The sequence below is a fragment of the Thamnophis sirtalis genome, unplaced genomic scaffold (genome assembly GCF_051295495.1).
Source record: "Thamnophis sirtalis isolate CommonGarterSnake01/CBP01778 unplaced genomic scaffold, rThaSir2_p1.2 scaffold_14, whole genome shotgun sequence".
In the NCBI taxonomy this organism is placed as follows: domain Eukaryota; kingdom Metazoa; phylum Chordata; class Lepidosauria; order Squamata; family Natricidae; genus Thamnophis; species Thamnophis sirtalis.
The window spans coordinates 14,631,546-14,655,990 of NW_028261394.1; the positions used below are offsets into that span (position 1 = coordinate 14,631,546).

At 43.6% G+C, this 24,445-nt stretch overlaps 1 protein-coding gene across 1 annotated transcript; it reads right to left on the bottom strand.

Moving 5' to 3' along the window:
* Positions 1 to 871: 871 nt before the first annotated feature.
* LOC106549570 (ectonucleotide pyrophosphatase/phosphodiesterase family member 7) lies at positions 872 to 18,833 on the bottom strand. Its single transcript, XM_014067264.2, has 4 exons — positions 18,531 to 18,833; positions 14,023 to 14,168; positions 5,901 to 6,527; positions 872 to 1,535 (listed from the first exon to the last, which is right to left on the bottom strand). Exons 1-4 carry the CDS (start codon positions 18,784 to 18,786, stop codon positions 1,239 to 1,241), a joined length of 1,326 nt encoding a protein of 441 aa, XP_013922739.2. The 5' UTR covers positions 18,787 to 18,833; the 3' UTR covers positions 872 to 1,238.
* Between the last annotated feature and the right edge of the window lie 5,612 nt (positions 18,834 to 24,445).

Sequence of the window (24,445 nt, forward strand, 5' to 3'; positions counted from 1 at the left end):
TAGACAGCAAGTGGCAGTAGTCACACCACTAGGTGTCTAGTGTGATAAGACGACTGACTGAAGCTAAGAAGCCCTGTATTGAATCTACTATTATGTATCTTGGGTTCTAGGATAATGAAGAACAGATGGAGACTTCCTTCTCTGCGGTATCTTTTTACGGAGTAGAACAAAGAGATGATATCCAGTTTGCATTTCCTTGTTATGAGATTAAAATTGCCCAATTCCTTCCAGCTTTTTTGAAGGTCTATTTCTAGTCCATCATCATCTCTATTGCCTTTTCCTGAGCAATTCTGATTGTCAGGAAGAACCTTTCACCAGAAAATTTGGGATTTGCTGCTAGTATTGCTTTGCTAGTAGCAGAGACATCACCCTGCCAAGCAAAGTACAGTATGTCTAGTTAAGGCTATGGCTTTCCCACTTGCAATGTTTCAGCAGCAACTGAAAGCCACACAGAGGGAGAGAGAGAGAAATGGGGATAAAATGAGTCTTTAATGCTGCTCAAAACCACATACAGACCAAGGACTGTGATGTCCCTGGGTTTCAAGATTAAGAAACCCACAGGAAGTTTCCAGCAGGGCTAAAGCATATTAAGATGCAGTTATTGTTTTAACAATTTTTCCCCCCAGTTGCAATGTGTGGCTGTGAAAGTTGGACCATAAGAAAGGCTGAGCGCCAAAGAATGGAGGCCTTTGAACTCTGATGCTGGAGAAGACTCCTGCGAGTCCCTTGGACTGCAAGGCGATCCAATTGGTCACTCCTAGAGCAGATCAACCCTGATTGCTGTTTAGAAGGCCAGATCCTGAAGAGGAAACTCAAAGACTTTGGCCACCTAATGAGAAGGAAGGACTCACTGGAGAAGAGCCTCATGCTGGGAACAATGGAGGGCAAAAGAAGAAGGGGCCGACAGAGAAGGAGGTAGCTGGATGGAGTCACTGAAGCAGTCAGCAAGACCTTGAATAGACTCCGGGGGATGGTAGAGGACAGGAAGGTCTGGAAGAATATCATCCATGGGGTTGCGATGGGACAGACATGACCTCGCAACTAACAACAATGTTTTGTTGTGATAAGGTAGCCCATCACTCACTCTTTTTTAGATCTTCAAGGATTTCCAAAACTTATGAGATGAATATATGTTTCTTGCCCAGGATCTCCCATAACACATCCATGTCTTTCTTTATAAAGCAAAGGGGAAAAGCATGGATTTTCTTTGATGATGGATTATCTACCTTATGTCAAAGCTAGATGGCCATCAGGAGAAAGAGGAGACCGATGGTCCCAAAACCTAGGAGAGGAACAAGGCGTTTGCCCGATGCTGATGACCTCAGCATGTCTTCAGTCAATGCCAAGGAGCCATTGTTCAGTTCTGGCCGGACTCCTAGCAGCTTGCACATCAGAGGATAAATGTGGATGCTGTCAAAAGGTTCCGCTAAATACCCCTTCTTGAAATCGGGACCAAAAGCTCTAAAGATGGTCTTCATGTCCATGCCTTTGTTGTCGAAACCGTGATCCCCTTTGTTGACGTAAAAAATAAACCTCTGTGAACGAAACAATGGAAAGAAACCTTCTTAATAATGCAGCTATTTTAAAAGGAAAAGATTGCTAAGTGTCATTGAACAATTTAAAATCAGAAAACATTAAAAATACCATCCTATCCTTTTCCCTCTCTCCCTCTCCCCCTCCCTGCATTCCTCCCTCCCACTCTCCCTCCTTGTTTTCCTCCCTCCTTCTCTTTTTCCTTGCTTCCCTCCCTCCCTGTTTTCCTCCCTCTCTTCTTCCTTGTTTTCCTCCCTCCCTCCCTCTCTTCTTCCTTGTTTTCCTCCCTCCCTCTCTTCTTCCTTGTTTTTCTCCCTTCCTCCCTCTCTTCTTCCTTGTTTTTTCCCCTCCCTCCCTCTCTTCTTCCTTGTTTTCCTCCCTCCCTCTCTTCTTCCTTGTTTTCCTCCCTCCCTCCCTCTCTTCTTCCTTGTTTTCCTCCCTCCCTCTCTTCTTCCTTGTTTTCCCCCCTTCCTCCCTCTCTTCTTCCTTGTTTTCCTCCCTCCCTCCCTCTCTTCTTCCTTGTTTTCCTCCCTCCCTCCCTTCTTCCTTGTTTTCCTCCCTCCCTCTCTTCTTCCTTGTTTTCCTCCCTCCCTTCCTATCTTCTTCCTTGTTTTCCTCCCTTCCTCACTCTCTTCTAACTTGTTTTCCTCCCTCCCTCCCTCCCTCCCTCCCTCCCTCTCTTCTTCCTTGTTTTCCTCCCTCCCTCTCTTCTTCCTTGTTTTCCTCCCTCCCTCTCTTCCTTGTTTTTCCCCCTCCCTTCCTCTCTTCTTCCTTGTTTTCCTCTCTCCCTCTCTTCTTCCTTGTTTTCCTCCCTTCCTCCCTCTCTTGTTCCTCGTTTTCCTCCCTCCCTCTCTTCTTCCTTGTTTTCCTCCCTTCCTTCCTCTCTTCTTCCTTGTTTTCCTCCCTCCCTCCCTCTCCTCTTCCTTGTTTTCCTCCCTTCCTCCCTCTCTTCTTCCTTGTTTTCCTCCCTCCCTCTCTTCTTCCTTGTTTTTCCCCTTCCCTCCCTCTCTTCTTCCTTGTTTTCCTCCCTCCCTCCCTCCCTCTCTTCTTCCTTGTTTTCCTCCCTTCCTCCCTCTCTTCTTCCTTGTTTTCCCCCCTCCCTCTCTTCTTCCTTGTTTTCCTCCCTCCCTCCCTCTCTTCTTCCTTGTTTTCCTCCCTCCTTCTCTTCTTCCTTGTTTTTCCCCTTCCCTCCCTCTCTTCTTCCTTGTTTTCCTCCCTCCCTCCCTCCCTCTCTTCTTCCTTGTTTTCCTCCCTTCCTCCCTCTCTTCTTCCTTGTTTTTCCCCCTCCCTCTCTTCTTCCTTGTTTTCCTCCCTCCCTCCCTCTCTTCTTCCTTGTTTTCCTCCCTCCCTCTCTTCTTGTTTTCCTCCCTCCCTCTCTTCTTCCTTGTTTTCCTCCCTCCCTCTCTTCTTCCTTGTTTTCCTCCCTTCCTCCTTGTTTTCTTCCCTCCCTCCCTCCTCCCTCTCTCTCTCTCCCTCCCTTCCTTATTTCCTTCCCTCCCTCCCTCCCTTTCCCTCTCCTTGTTTTCCTCCCTCCCTCCCCTTCTGCTGTTCATAAGGGCAAACCAGTGATGACCAGAAGACTGCCTGCAAGTTCTAACTCTTTACAGTCCCACTGATCAAATGCAGCAACCCTCTGGACTTGCTACTGTAGCAGCCACTACATGTCACTGTTGCTCTACTCAAAGAACGACAAAGGTGAAGAGCAAAGAGCCTCTTGCATCAAAGCCATCTTAGGTGCAGCCCTGGAGAGGCGAAGAAGGGTTTTTGAGCCGGGTGATGGGCAGTTGGGAAAACGGGCTTGATGGCCAATGGCATTTGGAGACCTTCTCCTATCAGGACTCCAGAGGAGAAGCTCACACACCTGCTCTCCGATGTCCTGCCCAGATCCTCTCCTTGCCCTGCTAGCAATTCAGAAGCGGGGGAAGAGATTTTACACAGAGGGTTAATCCCACTCCCCACTTAACTGAAATCTCATAGGTTCTCCTGCTTTGAGCAGTGGGCCAGACTAGAAGACCTCTGAGGTCCCTTTCCGGCTCATCCGTTCTATTCTGTTCTAAGATTCCAGCGGGCAAGCGCTGGGATCCACTGCAGTTTGCAGATTTCTGGTTGTTGTTTGTTTGTTTCTCTTTTTAACATCTGCAAGTGGTGGCATGGTTATGGTGATAAGGACAGAGGAGACCGTTCAGAAGGAAAGGTCACCATCTGAAAGTGAGGAATTAAAAAGCCCATTATGCAACGGCCACCTTTCTGTGCGAAATTGCATTTTATTGTTTATTGATCGGCTGAGGATATCAGAGCCTTGGGGGGGTAGTGGAATGTGGAATGCTAATAGTGGTTAATAGGCTAAGGAAGGAATGCTTTAAAATGAAAAGTGTTTACATTGATTTCTCTTGCAATGAGAGTTAATGTATTAACTTGACTTCAATATGAAGAGCAGGAATATGTGATCTTTAAAAAAAAAAAAGAAACACCAAATCACCCCAAAAATAAATAACCAAAAATAGATGGGGTTGCTGCTTGCCATGACCTCAAGTTCCCAAGGATGTTCTGGACCAACTGAGATGATTTTTTCTTTCTTTCTTTCCTGGTTGGTAGCCTTGCTTACAAGCCCAGGCCTGGCACTTGCAACCCACTGTATTTCTCTTCTAAGAATTGCCTACGGAGATCGTGGGATCTTAAGAGGAGAAAGGCTTTACATTCTTCAAAATAATGACAAGGCTGGAAGCTGTTTTGCTTTACATTGGGAAGAGGAGGAGGAGGAGAGGAAGGAGGAGGAGGAGAGAAACAAGGACAGGAAGAGAAGGAGGAGGAGAGAAAGGAGAAGAAGCAGAAGAGAAATGTGGAGGAAAAGGAAAAGAAGCAGGAAAAAGAAGAAAGAGAAGAGAGAAAGAGCAGAACTGGAGGAGGAAGGGGAGGAGATGAAGAAGAAAGGAAGAAGGGAAAAGGAGAAGAGGAGAAGGAGGAGATGAAAGGTAGAAGGAAGAAGAAGGAGAAAGAAGAAGATGAGGAGGAGATGAAGAAAGGAAGAAGGGAGATGAAGGAGAAGGAAGAAGGAGAAGGTGGAGAATAAGATGAAGATGAAGAAGAGGAGGAGGAGATGAAGGAGAAAGGAAGAAGGGAGATGAAGAAAGAAGGAAGAAGGAGAAGAAGAGGAGGAGGAGGGATGAAGAAAAAAGGAAGAAGGAAGGAGAAGGAGTACAGGAAGAGGAGGAGGAGGGGAGGATAATTGTCAAAGGAAACAGATGACCAAGGAAGATGTCAATGAGGAGATTATTAGATTGTATCTCAGACCTGAAATAGATAATGGTTTCAAAACATCGGAAGAGCCATCAGTTGGGAATGATTCAATTCTGAATTTCCTACATCCAACAGGAGATGTCTATATAATCCACCATATCACTTTCTGATTCTGTCTGCAACGGTTGAGAGCTGGAAAGCTTATGGATACTTAACTCCTCACATAAAAATACAGCTCCCCTACTCAGCCCACCGATCCCATCTCGGTGAGGTTCTCCTCACACGTATGTGCTAGTTGTTCCCAACTCTAGGGGACGGTGCTCATCTCCATTTCAAAGCCAAAGAGTCAGCACTGTCCAATTAAACTTGCTGAATTCCTCCCATCTTTAGAAAGTCTGTTTCTAGTCCATCATCATCATCTCTACTGCCTTCCTCTGAGCAATCCAGAGAGCAAATCTTGATCTCTGAGGAAGATCCTTTCGCCAGGAAATTTTGGATTTGCTGCTAGTACTGCTTTGCTACAAGCAGAGACATCACCCTGCCAACAAAAGTGCGTCTAGTCAAGCCTCTGGTTCCCTAGTTGCAATGGATGGCTGTGAAAGTTGGACCATAAGGAAGGCTGAGTGCCAAAGAATGGAGGCCTTTGAACTCTGGTGCTGGAGAAGACTCCTGCGAGTCCCTTGGACTGCAAGGCCATCCAACCGGTCAGTCCTGGAGGAGATCAACCCTGACTGCTCTTTAGAAGGATAGACCCTGAAGGGGAATCTCAAATACTTTGGCCACCTAATGAGAAGGAAAGACTCAATGGAGAAGGGTCTTATGCTGGGAAAGACTGAGGGCAAAAGAAGGGGATGACAGAGAATGAGGGGGCTGGATGGAGTCACCAAAACAGTCGGTGTGAGCTTAAATTGACTCTGGGAATGGTAGAGGACAGGATGGTCTGGAGGGACATTGTCCATCAGGTCGTGATGGGTCGGAAACAACTTCGCAACTAACAACATCAAAGTCAAGGACTATTTCTAATTTACATCAGATAGTTTTACACGATTCCTCTCTGCTTTTTTGAAAAAATAAGCAAGTTCTTACACACAATTACATATCATCCACCTCTGATTTCACACCAGACTTACCCCGTTGATCGCATAACCGGAATCCCCATAAACCAGGATTGGCAACACACGTTCGTGCTTGGCATAGTGAAAATGTTCAGGAAACTCTTCCTTTTTGTAGACATGTAGATGAGGGTGGGCGCCTTTTAGTTTCTTGTAAATTTCTTCTTCTTTCCCTTTTTTGGGTAATATCATCCCAAATCCCCCGTAATCAAGAATGTCAAACTTCACGAGATCTTTGAATTTAATGTAATCTTTCAACAAGATCTCTTCGACCGCCGGTTTCTTTTTGACCGTGGTCATGCCGTGGTCAGATGTAATTATGACATTGAGGGTGTCTTCCAACTTGTGTTTTTTTATTGAGGTGAGCAGGTAACCGAGGGTTCGGTCAATTTGTCGGATTATTTTTTTCCGGGCCTCAGTCTCCGGGCCAACAGAATGACCGATATTGTCAGGTTCCCCATAGTAAAGGGTGACAAAATCAAAGTCTTCTTTAGCAAACCAGTTCATGACAATGTCGATGTTTTCTCGCCACTCAGTCTCGTTGCTGTCGGGGTGATTGGAGGATTCTGCCAATCGTCTCATGACTGTCTGACCACTGTAGTTGGCATTGCCCCCTGGATAGTGAAAAGAGGCAGCTTTTTTCCCCTGATTCAGAAAGATGAAAGAAAGAAAGAAAGAAAGAAAGGAAGGAAGGAAGGAAGGAAGAGGGAGGGAGGGAAAGAGAGAGGGAGGGAGGAGGAAAGGAAGGAAGGAATAAGAAAAAGAAAGAAGGAAAGGAGAGAATAAAGGAAGGAGGGGGAATGAAGAAGGAAGGAAACAAGAGAAAGGAAGCAAGGAATGAAGGGAAGGAAGGGAAATAAAGGAGGGAAGGAAGAGAAAGAAAGAAAAGAAAAAAGGAAGGGAGAATAAAGGAAAGAAAGAAGAGAGAAAGGAAGCAGTGAAGGAAGAGAAAGAAAAGAAAGAAAGAAAAGAAGAAAAAAGAAAGGAAGGGAGAAGAAAGGAAGGAAGTAGGAAGGAAAGAGAGGAAGGAAGCAAGGAATAAAGGGAAGGGAGGGATATAAAGGAGGGAAGGAAGGGAAAAAAGGAAAGAAGAAAGAAGAAAAAGAAAAAAGGAAGAAGAAGAAAGGAAGAATGAAGGAAAGAGAGAAAGAAAGCAAGGAATGAAGGGAAAGGAAAAAAGGAGGGAAGGAAGGGAGAGAAAGAAAGAAAAAGAAAAGGAAAAAAGAGATAAATATAGAAGGAAAAGGAAATAAAAATAAATAAGTAAATAAATAAATTGCAAATATAAAAATGTAACATTCAAATCATAGGAGCTCATTGTAAATCTCGCAAACAGACCCCATTTGACAACTTGATACTACAAATATTGATTGCCTATTTTTCTGTCTTTTCTGTACTTTGGGAAAACTGGTACTTTCCATTGCAAATCTTCCCTCTAAGACTTAAGGCATCCAGGACAAATAAACAAAACACTCAAAACATCTTACAATTAAATTTATGAGCATGACTGCAAATGACTTCACGATTATCTGGGAATGTTCCATTGAATTAAATACTGCTTTCTTCAGAATATATGAGTCTAACCGGCAAACACATGAAGCTTTAAGCAGAAATAATTTCTCTCTCTCCCAAATTATAGTTTTTTTTAAATAATAATACTAATAATATGAATTTCAAAAGAGCAGTAGTCAGGTATTCTTCTTACCACTAATATTGTTATTCTGCTGAATTTAATTTCTAAAGTGCTAAGCTGGGGCTGTAAAGTAATAATATTCTTACTGACATTTAATATACTGGGAAAAGGTCAGATTCAGTATAAAATCTAAGTTGACAAAGCAGACAAATCTTGCAAAGGAATAAAAGAGGAATTTAAGTTCTTAATGTCAGAGCAAGAGTGATGTCCCACATATTTCAAATATTGCTTTTTCCAGGGGACAAGCCTACACTTTTCCTAAGAAATAAAAGCCATTATATTCAGTGGCTCCAAATGCAGTTGAACGTTCATAAAGTCCTTGCTATTTGTGGCTCAAAAGTATTGGAAATTTAAATGGGTAAATTGGATGATATACGTCTCATTGGGCACAATGAGAATCGATCTGCTGAATAAAACTCTGTATTGGTGACAGGAAGGGCATCTGGCCAGTAAACACTCAGCTCCATTCAGTTTCCCCAACTCCATCTTCCTCCAGGAGACAAAGCAATGGAGGTCAGATCCCCTTAAGATCGCCTTGATCTGCCTCATGCCAAGAGAGGGCAGTTAGTCTGGTGAGATTCTTGCAACTAGGCAACCAACAATGAAGAAGCTACCCTGATCAGAAGTTGAGAAGTTTAGAATAAGAGAGTTGAAAGGGACTTGGAGGTCTTCTAGTCCAACTCCCTGCTTAGGCAGGAAACGCTACACTACTTCAGACAAATGGTTATCCAACATCATCTTAAAAACTTCCAGTGTTGGAGCTTTCACGACCTCTGGAGGGAAGTTGTTCCACTGGTTAATTGTTCTAACTGTCTAGATATTTCTCATTAGTCCTAGGTTGCTTCTCTCCTTGATTAGTTTCTACCCATTGCTTTTTGTCCTGCCCTCAGGTGCTTTGGAGAATTTTGACTTCCTCTTCTTTGGGGCAACCCCTGAGATATTAGAAGACTGCTATCATGTCTCCCATGGTCCTTCTTTTTATTAAACTAGGCATACCCAGTTCCTGCAACTGTTCTTCAAATGTTTTAGCCTCCAGTCCCCTAATCATCTTTCTTGCTCTTCTCTGCACTCTTTCTAGAGTCTCCACATCTTTTTTACATTGTGGTGACCAAAACTGGATGCAGTATTCAGAGTGTGGCCTTACCAAGGCATTATAAAGTCATATTAACACTTCACATGATCTTGATTCTATCCCTCTGTTGATGCAGCCTAGAACTAACTGTGTTGGCTTTTTTGGCAGCTGCTGCACACGGCTGGCTCCTATTTAAATGGTTGTCCACTAGGAGGACTCCAAGATCCCACTAAGACTCCAAGATCATGTGAACGGTGTGGTTCTGGTTCCTTGGGCCTGGCCTTACATGAACCAAAGTGTGGGCTGTCCTCTGCTTACAACCATGGTAGAGATAAACCAGACTTCTTCAACTTGTATTTTCTAAATGTGATAGATAAAGGAGACACATCATTTCTTGCCAGTATGAGCAGAGATCTAGGTAGATAAGCTGGATAGTGCCAGCGCGGGGAAGCTAACATATAAATAGTACTATTGAAGAAGGATCCAGAAGAAGCCTATTGAACCCTATGGTCAGCTTGGTGGTCTTCTACAGCAGTGGTCTCCAACCTTGGCAACTTTAAGACTTGTGGACTTCAACTCCTAGAGTTCCTCAGCCAGCTTTGCTGGCTGAGGAACTCTGGAAATTGAAGTCCACAGATCTTAAAGTTGCCAAGGTTGGAGACCACTGTTCTACAGTCACGACATAAGCCTAAGATTGAAAACCAGACTTACTACATCTTTTCTATCCTGCTCTACGGAGTGGAGAGTTGGTCTTGGACAGGAAGCCACTTGAAGAGACTAGAAGCATTTGTCTATTAAAAAGATTTTAATTTTTCTCTTTCAAATTCACTCACAAATATACACTCTTATAATTACTGTTAACATTGTCGTTATTTTCTTACAAACATATAGAATACAGTTTGGCTCACTTTCGTGCCACTCCATGCCTCCATCTTATTTTGCAACAACTTTGCTCCTACTATCTTCTCACCCTTTCCTCTCTGCCTTCTTGTTTCTCCTCTCCTTCATCCTTTCTTCTTTCCCCTCTCGTTCCCCACTCCTCCTCCCTTCTCCTCATTCTTACCCTCTCCCCTCGCTTACTTCCTCTGCTTTACCCTTTCTTCCTTTCCCTCCTCATCCTTCCTCCTTTCAGTTGTTGCCCTTGCTTATTTATTTTCTCTGATGGGTATCTAAGTGCTATTGCTCTTCCTTCCTTCCTTCCTTCCTTCCTTCCTTCCTTCCTTCCTTCCTTCCTTCCTTCCTTCCTTCCTTCCTTCCTTCCTTCCTTCCTTCCATCCATCCATGGTGCACAGTGCTTAAAGTGCAATTCTGTAGGATCCTTCTACTGACTGCTGGCTGCTTGCAATTTAGCAGTTTGAAACTCCCCAGGCTCAAGGTTGACTCAGCCTTCCCTCCATCTGAGGTGGGTAAAATGAGGACCCAGATTGTTGGTGACAAGAGGCTAACTCTGTAAACCGCTTAGAGAGGGCTGTAAAAGCATTATGAAGAGGTATACTGTATGTCTAAGTGCTATTCTTATTGCCCTTCCTTCCTTCCTTCCTTCCTTCTTTCCTTCCTTCCTTCCTCCCTCCCTCCCTCCCTCCTTTCTTTCCTTCCTTCCTTCTTTCCTTCCTTCCTCAGAATGCAGTATCACAGGTTAAGTCTGCCGACTGCCAGCAATTCGATCCTGATTGACTCAAGGTTGACTCAGCCTTCCATCCTTCCGAGGTGGGTAAAATGAGGACCCAGATTGTTGGGGGCAAGAGGCTGACTCTGTAAACTGCTTAGAGAGGGCTGTAAAAGTGCTGTGAAGTGGTATATAAGTCTAAGTGCTATTGCTATTGCCCTTCCTTCCTTCCTTCCTTCCTTCCTTCCTTCCTTCCTTCCTTCCTTCCTTCCTTCCTTCCTTCCTCAGAATGCAGTATTGCAGACTAACTCTGCCGATTGCCAGGAGTTCGATCCTGACCACCTCAAGGTTGACCCATCCTTCCATCCTTCTGAGGTGGGTAAAATGAGGACCCAGATTGTTGGGGGCTAATATGCTGACATTTGTAAACTGCTTAGAGAGGGCTGTAAAAGTGCTGTGAAGTGGTATATAAGTCTAAGTGCTATTGCTATCATGGTTTCAAAAATCTAATGGACTGGTTTGGACAAAACCCAGGGGCTTTTTCGTGCATCTGTTAATAAAAATAGGAGCGCGAACATCATCGCCAATGTCCGATGATGGATATGGCACAAGGAGAAGAAAGGTCAGCTCTGCTAGTCAGTTACTTTACAGGTTTTGTTGGTAGGATAAAATAGGTCAATCATTTCCGTGGTGTATACAATTATGAGCTCAGAGGAGGAGGACGAGCGAGATATAAGCTTGAATAATTATAGGATGAGAGTCCCAACAGAAATGGGTAGAAGGCAGCAACAACAGATCTTTGTCCCCAGCAGTATTTTTATGAGATGGAAGAGATGTTATAGTGATCAGCCCACTGCTTCTTAAAACATTGACTTTCTGGGCATTAAAATGTCGCCAATTGGCAGGGATGCTGATATCATTGTACAGAGCCATTAATGTCTCTGAAGCCTTATAGGATTTTCCAGGGTGGAATAGTCCCATGTCAGCTCAAATATTCTTGTCTAAATTTCATTTTAAATGGTAGAAGTAGTCTGTTCTTTCTTTTGTGACTTGCTAAGTTCCATTGCAATGGAATGGAATCTATTCTCCAAAGCAGCCAAGGGTAGGACAAGAAGTAATGGATGGAAGCTTATCAAACACTAACCAAATCTAGAATTAAGAGAAATTTCCTGTCAGCGACAACAGTCAGTGGAATGGCTTGCCTTCAGAAGCTGTAGCCACTCCATCACTGGAGGCTTTAAGAAGAGATTGGACAATGGTATGAAATGAATAGAATAGAATAGAATAGAATCTACAAGACCTTGGAGGTCTTGTAGTCTAACCCTCTGCTCAAGCAAGAGAACCTATACCATTTCAAATAAGTGGCTGTCTAGACTCTTCTTAAAAACCTCCAGTGATGAAGCACCCACGATTTCTGGAGGCAAGCTGTTCCACTGGTTAATTGTCCTCACTGTTAGGAAGTTTCTCCTTAATTCCAGGTTGCTTCTCTCTTTGATTAGCTTCCATCCATTGTTTCTTGTCCTGCTCTCTGGTGCTTTGGAAATAATTTGACCCCCTCTTCTTTGTGGCAGCCCCTCAAATAATTGCTGTCATGTCCTCACATTCTTCTTTTCTTTAGACCAGCCAAGCCCAAATACTGCAATCGTTCTTCATATGTTTTAGTCTCCAGGCTTTTGATCCTCTTAGTTGCTTTTCTCTGAACTTTTTCCAAGGTCTCAACCGCGGTTTTATAGCGTGGTGACCACAATTGGTTGCAGTATTCCAGGTTGTAAAGAGATTGGATCTATCCAGAATGATATAAGGTCTCCTGCTTGAATGGGATTGGACTAGAAGACCTCCAAGGTCTCTTCCAAGTCTTGTTATTCTATATCCTTGGTCTGGGGTCTTTGGGGGTTTCCCTTTTCCCCCTCTTTAGATTGAGCAGCCCGTTGAATTTCCACGGAGTTAAAATCTGACTCAGAGAGATTTTCCTCCCTGTCATAATTCCAACCGAACAATTTAATAAAACTCTCATACAACCCAATTATGTTGAAACGAGAGAGTATTTACTGTTCCTGCCTCCCTGTTTTATTAACATAATCAACTTTACTAGCAGCTATACACTTGCAATGAGATCTGTTTTACTGGGAACATTATTTGCTTCCTTCCTTTTATTACAACGATTCTTATTGTTCCTGAAAAGTTTTGCAGCGAGACAGCTGGTAGATTCCCCCCGCCATTCCCTGTCTCCCATCCTCATTCTTTGCCCTGGATTCTTTGCTTATTCAAATTAAAGTGTTCTGTATCTCTGAGCTTTCTGCTTTTCACGATGAAGATGGCTTTCAATTTGACATAAGCTAGATTTAAGCTGCGTGAGCTTTTTAAAATTCTTGTTCCATGTGTCATTTGAATTAGCATCACCCTTTCCCCTATGTGAGGGCAAAGAAATCATCGCCACGTTCACCGTTGCTAAGCGAAAGACTGTAAGTAATTGAAAAGAAGAAGAAGAAGAAAAAATAAACCATATTGTTTTGCTGGAGTTTTTCAAGGCTGCCACTATGTCTGATGGCCTACTTAGCCTCGTGCTAAAGACTGTAACATGCTTTCTGAGGAATATACTCTGCAGCCAAAAATGATAGATCGATGCATTACTGGGAAATCAAATGAAATAAAAGCATATTTATTCCATTTAATTGTTCAAAGTAGCATTGGGTGATATCCGACTCCCCTGTTCAACTCTAAATGGCACACAATCTGGCAGATTTAAATATGCAAAGAGCCAAGCTTAAGGAAGGAGCATTTAGGCCATTTTTCAGACTTCAGGTAACAAATAAAAACAATTCACAGAATAACGGAATAGCAGAGTAGGAAAGGGAGCTTGAAGGTGTTCCCTGCTCAGTCAGGAAGTCCCCCATACCATTTCAGACAACTGGTTGTCCTATCTCTTTTTTAAAAGGGATGTGGTGGCTCAGTGGCTAAGATGCTGAGCTTGTCAATCAGAAAGGTCGGTAGTTCAGCGGTTTGAATCCCTAGCACTGCATAACGGAGTGAGCTCCTGTTACTTGTCCCAGCTTCTGCCAACCCAGCAGTAAAATGCAAGTAGAAAAATAGGAACCACCTTTGGTGGGAAGGTAACAGCGTTCCGTGCACCTTTGGTGTTTAGTCATACCGGGCACAGAACCATGGAGACGTCTTCGGACAGTGCTGGTTCTTCGGCTTTGAAACAGAGATGAGCACTGCCCCCTAGAGTCTGGGACGACTAGCACATATTTGCAAGGTGAATCTTTACCTTTATCTCTTATTAAAAGTTTAAAAACTAAATGTCATTTTCCTCATTGTCAACAACGGGTCAGCAATAGCGGTTGCCAAAATGGGATTCTTTACAACCTCTGCTTAGCAGAAGGTTGAGAGTTTGACTTGGACGATAGAACCCAGAATGTAGAATTGTCATTGTTGGAACGGACCTTGGAGGTCTTCTAGTCCAACCCCCTGCTCAAGCAGGAGACCCTATACCATTTCAGACAAATGGTTGTCCAATCTCTTCTTTAAAACTTCCAGTGTTGGAGAATTCACAACCTGTCTGGAGGCAAGTGGTTAATTGTTCTAACTGTCAGGAAATTTCTCCTTAGTTCTAAGTTGCTTCTCCCCTTGATTAGTTTCCACGCATTGCTGTGCTTAGCAAACCGACTGTAATTCCCAACCTTGTTATGTTTAAGGTAGAGGGGCTTCAACTCCCAGAATTCCCCAGCCATGTAGAAACCAAGCCATTGATGACTATTGGATCCATTACCTGATTTTGAGCTGTGATCCAGAGGGGAAGAACTCCATTGTCCCACCATTCGGACTTGTTCTGGGTTTCTTTAAAGCCGTACTTCCGTAGAGTTTCCGTGTTGAACATCATATTATGGATGACTCCGTGATCTTCAATCCAGCGACCTGGGAAAAGAAGATGAGGGGAAATGAACAGTGGCAAAGGATATAGGTCCGTGAGAGGCCACACAGAGCCATTTCTGAGGGCCCAAAAGATGTTGCCCTGTGTCAGCTCCAGCGCACATGCACATGCTGGCCAGCTGATTTTCAGCCTTGATTTTCAGCCGTTTTTCTCCCTCAGTGGGCTTTAGAGAAGCCTCCTGAAGGCGAAAAACAGCCCAACACACAAACCGGAAGTCAGAAAATGGGCTGTTTCTGGCCTCTGGAGGGCCTCTGGGGTGGTGGGGAAGGTCATTTTTGCCCTCCCCAGGCTTCTATAAAGCCTCTGGAGTCTGGGGAGGCCGAAAAACAGGTCCACCGTGCCATTGCGTGCCAAAAGCGGGAGGAGGGGGGCATGCATGGGGGAGGCACATAGAATTATGGGTGTGGGTACGCACACGCATGACCCCTCTCCCCGCGCTCCTCCCACTTTTGGCATGCAACGTCAAAAAGGTTAGCCATCACTGATATGGGTTATCTAGGAATCCTGCAGCCGTCGTCCACTCTAGCAAAGAAATCATACATCTGCATGAAAACGTGGCTGAAGAAATACAGCTTAAGTTGAAGGCAAAGGCAAAGGAAGCTGTCCAGTTTTTTTTTTTAGTCCAGAGAAATGGAACAGTGAACAGAAAGTTTGCCATTGAGAAAGAGAGAGAAGACCTCCATAGTCCATGTGCATCTTCAGAACCCTGTGGACTTCTATGTTGTCCTTCAAAATTCCAGCTTCCTCTTCATCCTTGGACTCCACAAAATTATTTCTTCAGCTGAAACTTGGAAGCAGCTGCCATTAGAACTCAACTGTCTTTGTCAGAGGAAAAAAGAAGAAAACCTGAACAGATACTGCCTGGGTGAGCAGATGTTTACTCAGGAAAAGCTCTCATCTCATCTAAGCAATTGAGAACAAAAGGAGAATTTCTTCTCCAGAGACTGTTCTCCAGCATCTGTTGCTTGTGTTGATTATGAGGGAAGGGAGCCAACACAAGTAGTAGAGGGACAACACAACATCAATGTCTTCTGCATTAAACCTTCTTGGGGGCCTACTTAAAGCAGTTTAGATGTCTCTTCCAAATAGCTTGCAAGACGACCTACTGTGTGTATGTGTGTGTAAATCAACTATCTTCTAAAGAACAGAGCAACACAGCACATCCCAGCAACACTGAAGCTATATTCAGCTAAGGCTTACACACAACTTTTTTTTTTTTTTTTGCTGCCCAGCTAGGACTTGATACTTCCTGTCTACTCATGAATATGGTTTAGGACAATCTCACAAATAGTAATAGCATTTAGATTTATATACCGCTTCACAGTGCTTTTACAGCCCTCTCTAAGCGGGTTACAGAGTCAGCCTCTTGCCCCCAACAATCTGGGTCCTCATTTTACCCACCTCGGAAGGATGGAAAGCTGAGTCAACCTGGAGCCTGGGGAGATTCAACCTGCCAAATTGCAAGCAGCTGGCAGTCAGCAGAAATAGCCTGTAGTACTGCACTCTAACCAGTACACCACCACAGCTCCTTCTTTCCTTCCTTCCTTCCTTCCTTTCCTTCCTTTCCTTCCTTTCCTTCCTTTCCTTCCTTTCCTTCCTTTCCTTCCTTTCCTTCCTTTCCTTCCCTTCCCTTCCCTTCCTTCCTTCCTTCCTTCCTTCTTTCCTTCCTTCCTAATAGCACAGACTTATATACCACTTCACAGTGTTTTTATAACCCGCTCTAAGCAGTTATAGAGTTAGCCTCTTGCCCACAACTATCTAGATCCTCATTTGAACCACTTCGGAAGGATGGAAGGCTGAGTCAACCTTGTGGCTGGTGAGATTTGAACTCCCAAATTGCAGGCAGCTGGCAGTCTGCAGAAGTAGCTTGCAGTACTGCATTCTAACCCCTGCACTACTGCGTCTCATCAACTATCTTCTAAAGAATGAAGAAGCACAGCAGAAAAAATGCCAACCTCTTGGTTTTTCCATGGAGGCATTCCTAACGATGGGTTATGAGTGTGAACTCAACGCATTTAAACCACACATCAAAATATCTGGACGCTGAACAGACCAATCAAATCTTAGATCATTCTATTTTGTTACTAAGATACAAAGGATTTTTGGGTTGGCCGAACATGTGAACATCTGAAATTCCACAGTGCTTTCTCTACCCCACCGCTTCTAAGAAAGAAAAATGCTTGCTAACCTCCACTTTATTTTAACCTCACTAAATTATACCCTAAAATTAATTAGGTGCAAACATTGCCCTTTCTAACCAATCACATTCAAATACTAATTAAATCATTATCTTTGTAATGCATTTACTTTATGGGAAATTCTTTCTAATGAGGAATATTAATTAAAACCTGTTGAATGACTTGTAAGCATATAAGCATATCATCTGCCTGCTTTAATTAATTTCCAGTAAATAATGAGCACATATAAACATGTAATTTGCATTACAGATTTTTGGGGGCTGTCTTGAACATAGTCAGCCATAAAGAAAGAAAGAAAATATATCGATTTTTCGCCACTTGCTTCTAAGGAAAATATGGAAAATGTGGTTTTTTTCTTTACTGTAAACATTTAAAGAAAGATCAAATGTTCTACTTTTTTAATATAAAAAGTTTTTAAAATTTTTTTAATTTCACACATACATTTGCAGGAATACATTCTCATAGTTATTATTCACACTGTGTATTAACCCTTTTGAACATTCATTTTTTTCATATAAAAACTAAAATATATAATCGGGAATGCTTTGCTTACCATCCCATACACCTGTTTTATTTTACCACAACCATACTTTTCCCACTTTTTTGTTGGCTATAATGATTATGCTGGTCTCACACATTATATTAATGTATAGGATGCACGTTCGTGGTTTTGTCTGAGTATATTACATCAGTCCTGTTCTGTAGACATGACATAAACACGCCATCCTGGGCCCAATGTTTGGGAAGCCAGGCTCTGCCTGTCACAAGCCAGGACAAAGGGTGAGTGATGGAGGAGTAACACCACCTTAAAGAAACCTTGGTCCAGCTGGCCCGGCTGGGAGCACCTCGTAAGGGCCCCTCCCCAGGGTTACAGGAGAAGACGGTCAGTGGTTTTGAAGGCGGAAGAGGACTCTACACCCCAATGGCAGATAAAGCGTCAGAACCAGTGGTGGGATTCAACCAGTTTGCACCTATTCGGGAGAACCGGTTCTTAACTTTCTAAGCAGTTCGGAGAACCGTTTGTTGGAAGAAATATCATTTTGTCCCCACCCCCCCATTTTACAGAGCTAATCCTGTAAGGAAGGCAGGAAGGAAACATTCTGGTGTTGTTTCTAGTCTAATCTTTATTGACCTGCTTACAGAAACTGCCTCTCCAGTTAACCCTTGTTACATTGTAACAGCTAAAGCAAAGCACCCATCGACCTGAGTGATGTTGAGTTGGCCACACCCACCCAGTCACATGACCACTGAGTCCTGCCTACCCAACTGATCATTAGGGCAGAGAACTGGTTGTTAAATTATTTGAATCCCACCACTGGTCAGAACCATCTTCTAGGAGAAGGGAAACTCTGATTACAAACCTCCACTGCCTCGTGGCTACATGCACTGCTGGAAAAGACTTCAGGAGTCAACTTCCAGGCAAAATCCGGAGCCGGAGTCCTGGAAGCAGTTCATGACTGTGTAGAACCACGTTCTGGTTGATGTCATGTCAAGTGGTACCTCACTGGTCTCTACTCCCCTCTCCCCTCCCAGTCTTTCATCACCTGCTCGCCTGGGCTCCTTAGGGCCCCAACAGTAAGCAGTTGTTGGAGCTAAACAGCCCCCAGGAGAAAGAGTTGGCAAAACAGCTGGTTCAAATTGGATCTGACGGAGAAGGAGGCTCAGCAGAAGCGCCTCACTGAGGACTAGGAGCATAGGCTTTCCAATCAGAGGGAAGATATGCTGGAGTGCAAGACCAGGTACCGGCGCCTGGAGGCTCAGAGCGCTGAGATGGTCAGCCAGTTCCAGGCCATGATGCAGTCCCACTAGAACAAGGCCCTCCAGCTCTTCGCCACCAGCATTACTTCCCTCCAGCCTTCACCCAAAACCCCACACCAGGAGGCTGAAGCAGACACCAAGTCAGAATTTCTGCCCCCCTCCAATCTGCACAAAAGGACCCCAAAGGGGGAGACTCTCTGCAGCAACATAAACGTTCATTGCACATATCCACCCCAGGGGCCGTAGTTTGAGGACCCCTGATTTAATGCAATATAAAAAAGGGAAATAAATTTTCTGCGGACCACCCAAAATTTTCTCACGGACCACCGGTTGGTGACTAATGCTCCAGAAAATAGTTAGGGCTGAAAAAATAATACAGGATGGCCATACCTGTGATCATTGTAAAATGCGAAGGTGAAGTCATAGTCACAAAGGGAGGTGTGATATATTTTGCTTTCACTCCTTCTTTAGCCAAGTAATCCATATGAGGAGTATCCACATCCTCATCATAATTCCATCGGAAGCCATCAAAGGAGATCAGGAGAAGTTTGTGGGCACCTGTTGTCTTCTCCTTCTGGACAGCTGGATAGCAGACCACACCAGCTAGAAGGCTCAAGATAAGAGCCAAGATGTTTTGTGTCTTCATTGTGTTGCTCTGGCTTGCAAGAAGGTGTTTTGTTCAGTTGTCCTTCTGCTTTTCTACTCTCGGAGGGTCGTAAAAGCCAAATTTTTATCAGAGCAAAGCTCAGCCTAGATAAGATTAGCCACTGCTGTGTCACCGAGCTTGCTGATATCACAGGAGGAAGAAGAATGAGCCAAGTATTAATTATGGTAAATATAGCTGTCTTTTAAGATGTTAAAAGATTGGGGCAATGGGGAATAAAGAAGGAAGAGAAATCATATTATTCGTTGATGTTGGGACACAGCCATTCGGTGATTAATTATTTGAGGTGGTGGTGACAGAATTAAGGCAAAAAGTAAATTTGATGCACTGGATGGTACACTTTGTAATCATAATCATAATAAAAAAAAATGGAAGGGGGGATTTGCCTAGAATTGTACATACAATAATAATACATACAATTTTTCCTTTCCTTTCCTTTCCTTTCCTTTCCTTTCCTTTCCTTTCCTTTCCTTTCCTTTCCTTTCCTTTCCTTCCCTTCCCTTCCCTTCCCTTCCCTTCCCTTCCCTTCCCTTCCCTTCCCTTCCCTTCCCTCCCCTCCCCCTCCCCTCCCCTCTACCCTCTCCTCCCTTCCCTTCCCAACTATTTTTAATGCATATCTTATTATCTATGGAAATGTTGTTTTAAATAGGAAAGGTCTTATAAATATATTGAATTATAAGAGTGGATGGCTATAATAAATTTAAATTACTACTAATGGTAATAATAGTAATAACAACTCTGGTCAGCTTACATCTTACTAGTTTATTTATGTTTTATATTTAGAGGCCATCCAGCTCCCTCATAGTACATATCCAAGTTTCAATTTTTGTAGACCAACTTAGAAAAAAAATGATTAAGCTACCCGCATCTCCCTAAAATCTAACATCTTTGTTTATGGCATCACTAGAGCCGTGGTGGCACAGTGGTTAGAATGCAGTACTGCAGGCTAATTTTGCCGACTGCTAGCAGTTCAATCCTGACTGGCTCAAGGTTGACTCCGCCTTCCATCCTTCCGAGATGGGTAAAATGAGGACCCAGATTGTTGGGGGGGGGGGGCAATAGACTGACTCTGTAAACCGCTTAGAGCGGGCTGCAATGCACTGTGAAGTGGTATATAAGTCTAAGCACTATTGCTATTATGACACTATTGTACCTGGCCTGCTATCCATTGTTATTCCCAATCACCTGTATGGAGCGGGAACAAATGTTTGTATCTTGCATTTAAGGCAAACACATTGTGAGTCAAGGCACCCAATGAAACTCTAATATCCTTTGGTATTGACGCTTCTCCAAATGTAGAGAGGTGGTCCTTGTCAGAGAATTCATGACTGGCAGAGATGTGGTAATAAGGTCGGCCAATGAATAGGCGTAGCAACTATGTCAGTCAATAAGGGCTGTTTAGAAACTGAAGCAGTATTTGCTGGAGACAGTTCGGCGCTTGGGCATGGCTTAGCTGTATTAAGCTCTGAGCCTGGACTTGTCTGCTCTGAGCTGAAGCAATCTCGCCTTTCTATCACGTTGGAGGAATCTGCTGTTGGTATTGTATATTTATTCATGTGTTTTTTGTATATAAAGCAGTTGAGGAATCCTGAGGAATCAGTTATCTGTGTGTGCTTTCTGGATTTGATTTCTACTGCAAAGTTTGTGTCTTTATTTGGAGGGGGAGGGGAAGAAACCCTGAGCCTCAAAAAGGCACTGCTGCTTTTATGGGGGAACCATTGTTGTGCATTTCTGCGTTAAAGTAGAAATGAAAAGAATTACATTCAAAGGTGAAAATTCTTGGAGGGTTTAAGAACACCTTAGGAACACTTTTGCAGTGCAAAAAATGTGATAACTTTGACAATTGAGCTTCCGGCTTTCATTCCTACTGCTTTATAATTAGCCAACCTGGTTTGCTGATGTCTGGCTAACCTAGATGAATGCCAGGTGACCCCCTTTTTTGGGGGGGGGGTTATAAAGGAATCCACTACATTTGGAAGATGGGAAGCTCAATAATTAAAACTGGGGCTTGTTCTAGAGAAGGCAAGAGAAGAAAATTAAACTGCCAACAATGAATAATGAGAAATCTTTGACGGAATTAGCGATGCTGACAGATGCATAAGACTTCCTGATTTCCTCTGGAACTAAAAGTTTTAACAAGGAGAGAGAGACACACACTCATACACACACAGAGAGAAACAATGACACAGAGAGAGACAGAGAGACACACACACATAGAGAAACAAAGACAGACAGAGAGACAGAAAGAGTCAGAGAAAGAGAGAGACAGACAGACACAGAGAGAGAGAGAGACAGAGAGAGAGACAGAGAGAGAGAGACAGAGAGACAGAGAGACAAAGAGACATACACACACACACACACACACACACACACACACACACACAGACAGTGTCAGCGACAGAGAGAGAGAGAGACCGAGAGACACACACAGAAACAAAGACAGACAGACAGAGAAAGAGAGAGAGACAGAGAAAGGGAGAGACAGAGAGAGACACACTCACACACAGAGAGAGACAGAGAGACAAAGAGACACAGACAGAGACAGCAACAAAGAGAGAGAAACACACAGAGAGAGACAGAGAGAAACAAACACAGACAGAGAGACAGATAGACCCAGAGAGAGAGAGGGAGGGAGGGAGGGAGAGAGAGGGAGGGAGAGAGGGAGAGGGAGGGAGGGAGAGAGGGAGAGGGAGAAAGAGGGAGAGCGAGAGAGAGAGAGAATGCAAACCTGGAATAAATTTCTCCTTTCCTGCCCAGGGGGATTGAGAGGACTTCATTTCTGGAGATGGAAAACAGATTTACATTTTCTTGGGACTGTAATATTTCACCTGCAGGTTAATCAAGAAATGGTCACATTTAGTTAAGTAATTGATCGGGGCAGCTTCCAGTAGGTGATGCATATTTCAGTAGCGGTTCCGGGGAAAATTAAAAAAAAAATCACTGGTTCACTTTTCAAATCTAGTGGGGTGTTTGTTAGCTTAGGTCAGTGATGGCTAACCTTTTTGTTGTTGCGTGCCGAAAGTGACAGCGGGCGTGTGCACTGTGCACCCGTACTTATAATGCGCTGTGTGTGCACACACCCCCCGTGCACACCGACCTCCTAACCCTAACTCCCCACAACCAGCGTTTCACACACCCCCAATGACCCTCACCTGAGGTTACTTCCCCATCACAAGAGCCTCACTTGACACACCCACGCTTGTCCCATCACAAGACCCACAAATTAAATAGGCTAATTGTTAACTCTGAAGAACTGAAGAAACATCTTGGATGAAGAGCAAAACGTTTTCCAAGAAAAAACGAAAAACTCAACGTCCAGTTGCCCTTTTTTGGGGGGGGGGGAAACACCTTTACCTGTATTAGCTAAGAAAAAGAGAGACTAAAATAACACAGCCTGCTTTTAGGAATCGTTGCCTCTAGGATTAATGTCCACTGTTCATTTTAAAGCCACTATTTAAACACTGGCTTTATTATCCTGATTCCCTTCTCCCTCCCGCCCCCAACCGATGATATTTTGCTACGTGAAGATTCATATTTTCAGAAAGCAGGTTCCAAAAAAAGAAAAAGAAAAAAGACGAGGATGAAATCAGTTCGTTGCTTTCGACAATTGCACGGATATCCGTCGGAACTGGCCTCAGTTGAAATTAAAACTGTTTCCTATTTCTCGCAGGATTTGTCTTGATTTGCTTAGGGAAGGGGTGGGGGAAGCAAACTTAATTTTAACTCGGACATATGCTTAAGTTTTCCAGAGAGAAAGAAATGTCGCTTTTCAAGGGATTATTGATCTTTCCCAAAATAGTTTTTCTCCTGGTTAATCATTGATCAGAGGGGGTCACATGTGTGTCCCTTCTGGTGTCTGTTGTTAGATCTTGTAACCATAGCAGTTTCCTATAACGGGAGATGCTGTCTGTTCATCCCAATTCTTTTTTGTTTGTTTTTTAATAAAAGTTTTTAATTATATAAACATTAAAAACACTGGACATAGTGCAACATTTCTAGCATAAACATTTCCATATAGTTTTTGGATCTTACAGCAATTACAGTTTATATTCATTACATAGGTAGGTGTAGTCAGTCAGATTATCTGTCCATTCATCCCTTCTTTTATCTGGTTACTAAACATACAAATATATATCCGATTCCTACCTATCATACAATCTTAATACCATATTTCCCAATTCTTAACTCATCTGCCTTTTTCTGTCCAGACCTTTTACCATCATTTCTAACCATCGGTACCATTTGTCCCAGATTTCGTGATATCCCGTCACTCTTGCCTTTGAGCTGTAGAGTCAGTCTATCCATCTCTTTTCATCCCAATTCTTTTTGGTGTAGATCATTCTGTTTTATACCACTACTTCCCCTTTCCCTGGGTGGAAGAGAATTGTTTCTGCCTTAAGCCCGAGTTTAGCTGAGAGTAAGACTAGGTGAGAACTTTCCAATTGGACCAGAGCCAAACAAACAGGTTTGTTTTGCGATTTTACAGATTTATTTCCAAGGATGAAGGTTTGATATGGGAGCGGATGCAGCAGGGGGCTCAAAGAGGGCATCTTGACAAGAAAAAGAGCAATGTATCCAAACAGAATAACAGAATTGGATGGGACTTTGGAGGTCTTCTAGTCCAACTGCCTGCTCAAACAGAAGACCCCATACCATTCAGGACAAATGGCTCTCCAATTGTAGTGGCCCACTAGCAGCCAGTAGAGCTGGCAGCAGATTCGGACAGTGAGGAGGTTGGGAAGGAACATGGGCCAGTCCTGGAAACTGGGGAAGGCTCTGATGAGCGCTCTGTGTCAGAGGCAGAGAGGGAGCCAGAGCTGTATGCCAGTTATCAGCTGCCTTCAGAGTCAGACATCAGTGAGGCAGATGAACAGTAGGAGCCTGTTCCCAGTGTGCGCATGCGCAGAGTTGCCAGACGAAGGAAACAGCTAAGGAGCAGGGGTTGAGTTGGGAGTAAGGCCACAGGTGGACGGTGAATGGCCCCTCCCAGAGGAAACAAAAGAGGAGCAAAAGGGGAGTGGAGTTTGCAGGAGACAATTAGTTCACTTAATTGGTTGGAGACTCCTTGCCAGGTTTTGCAGATATTGGCCTGGCCGCTCTCCAAGTCAGATAAGGTCGGTGACTATAAATCCTCCCTTGAAAGACTTTGCTGGATGTGAATTAGCAGAATTCACAGTCAATTAATAACAGTTTTTTTTTTTGTCAGGACAAGGAGTTTGCTTCATGCTCTCGGGAAGCCTTGGTCAGAACACCAATATCTTCTTGAAAGCCTCCAGGGATGGGAGCATCAACCACTTCTGAAAGCAAGTTGTTCCACTGGTTGATTGTTCTCCCTTTCAGGAAATTTCTCCTTAGTTCTAGGTTGCTTCTCTCCTTGATTAGTTTCTATCCGTTGCTTCTTGTCCTGCCTTCTGGTGCTTTGGAGAGTTGCTTGATCCTTTCCTCTTTCTTTGTGGCAGCCCCTTAGGTTTTGGAAAGAGTGTTAAGACTGCATATGAAGTGATTGACTAAAACCTTCCTCAATGGCACATCCTGCCTTTTCTTTTCAATTGGCTCCAAAGAATGGGGTAAAACATTCATTCCAACTCATTAAAAATGAGAAAGTCACAGTTTTGGAACTAAAGGGAATACATTGGCAATA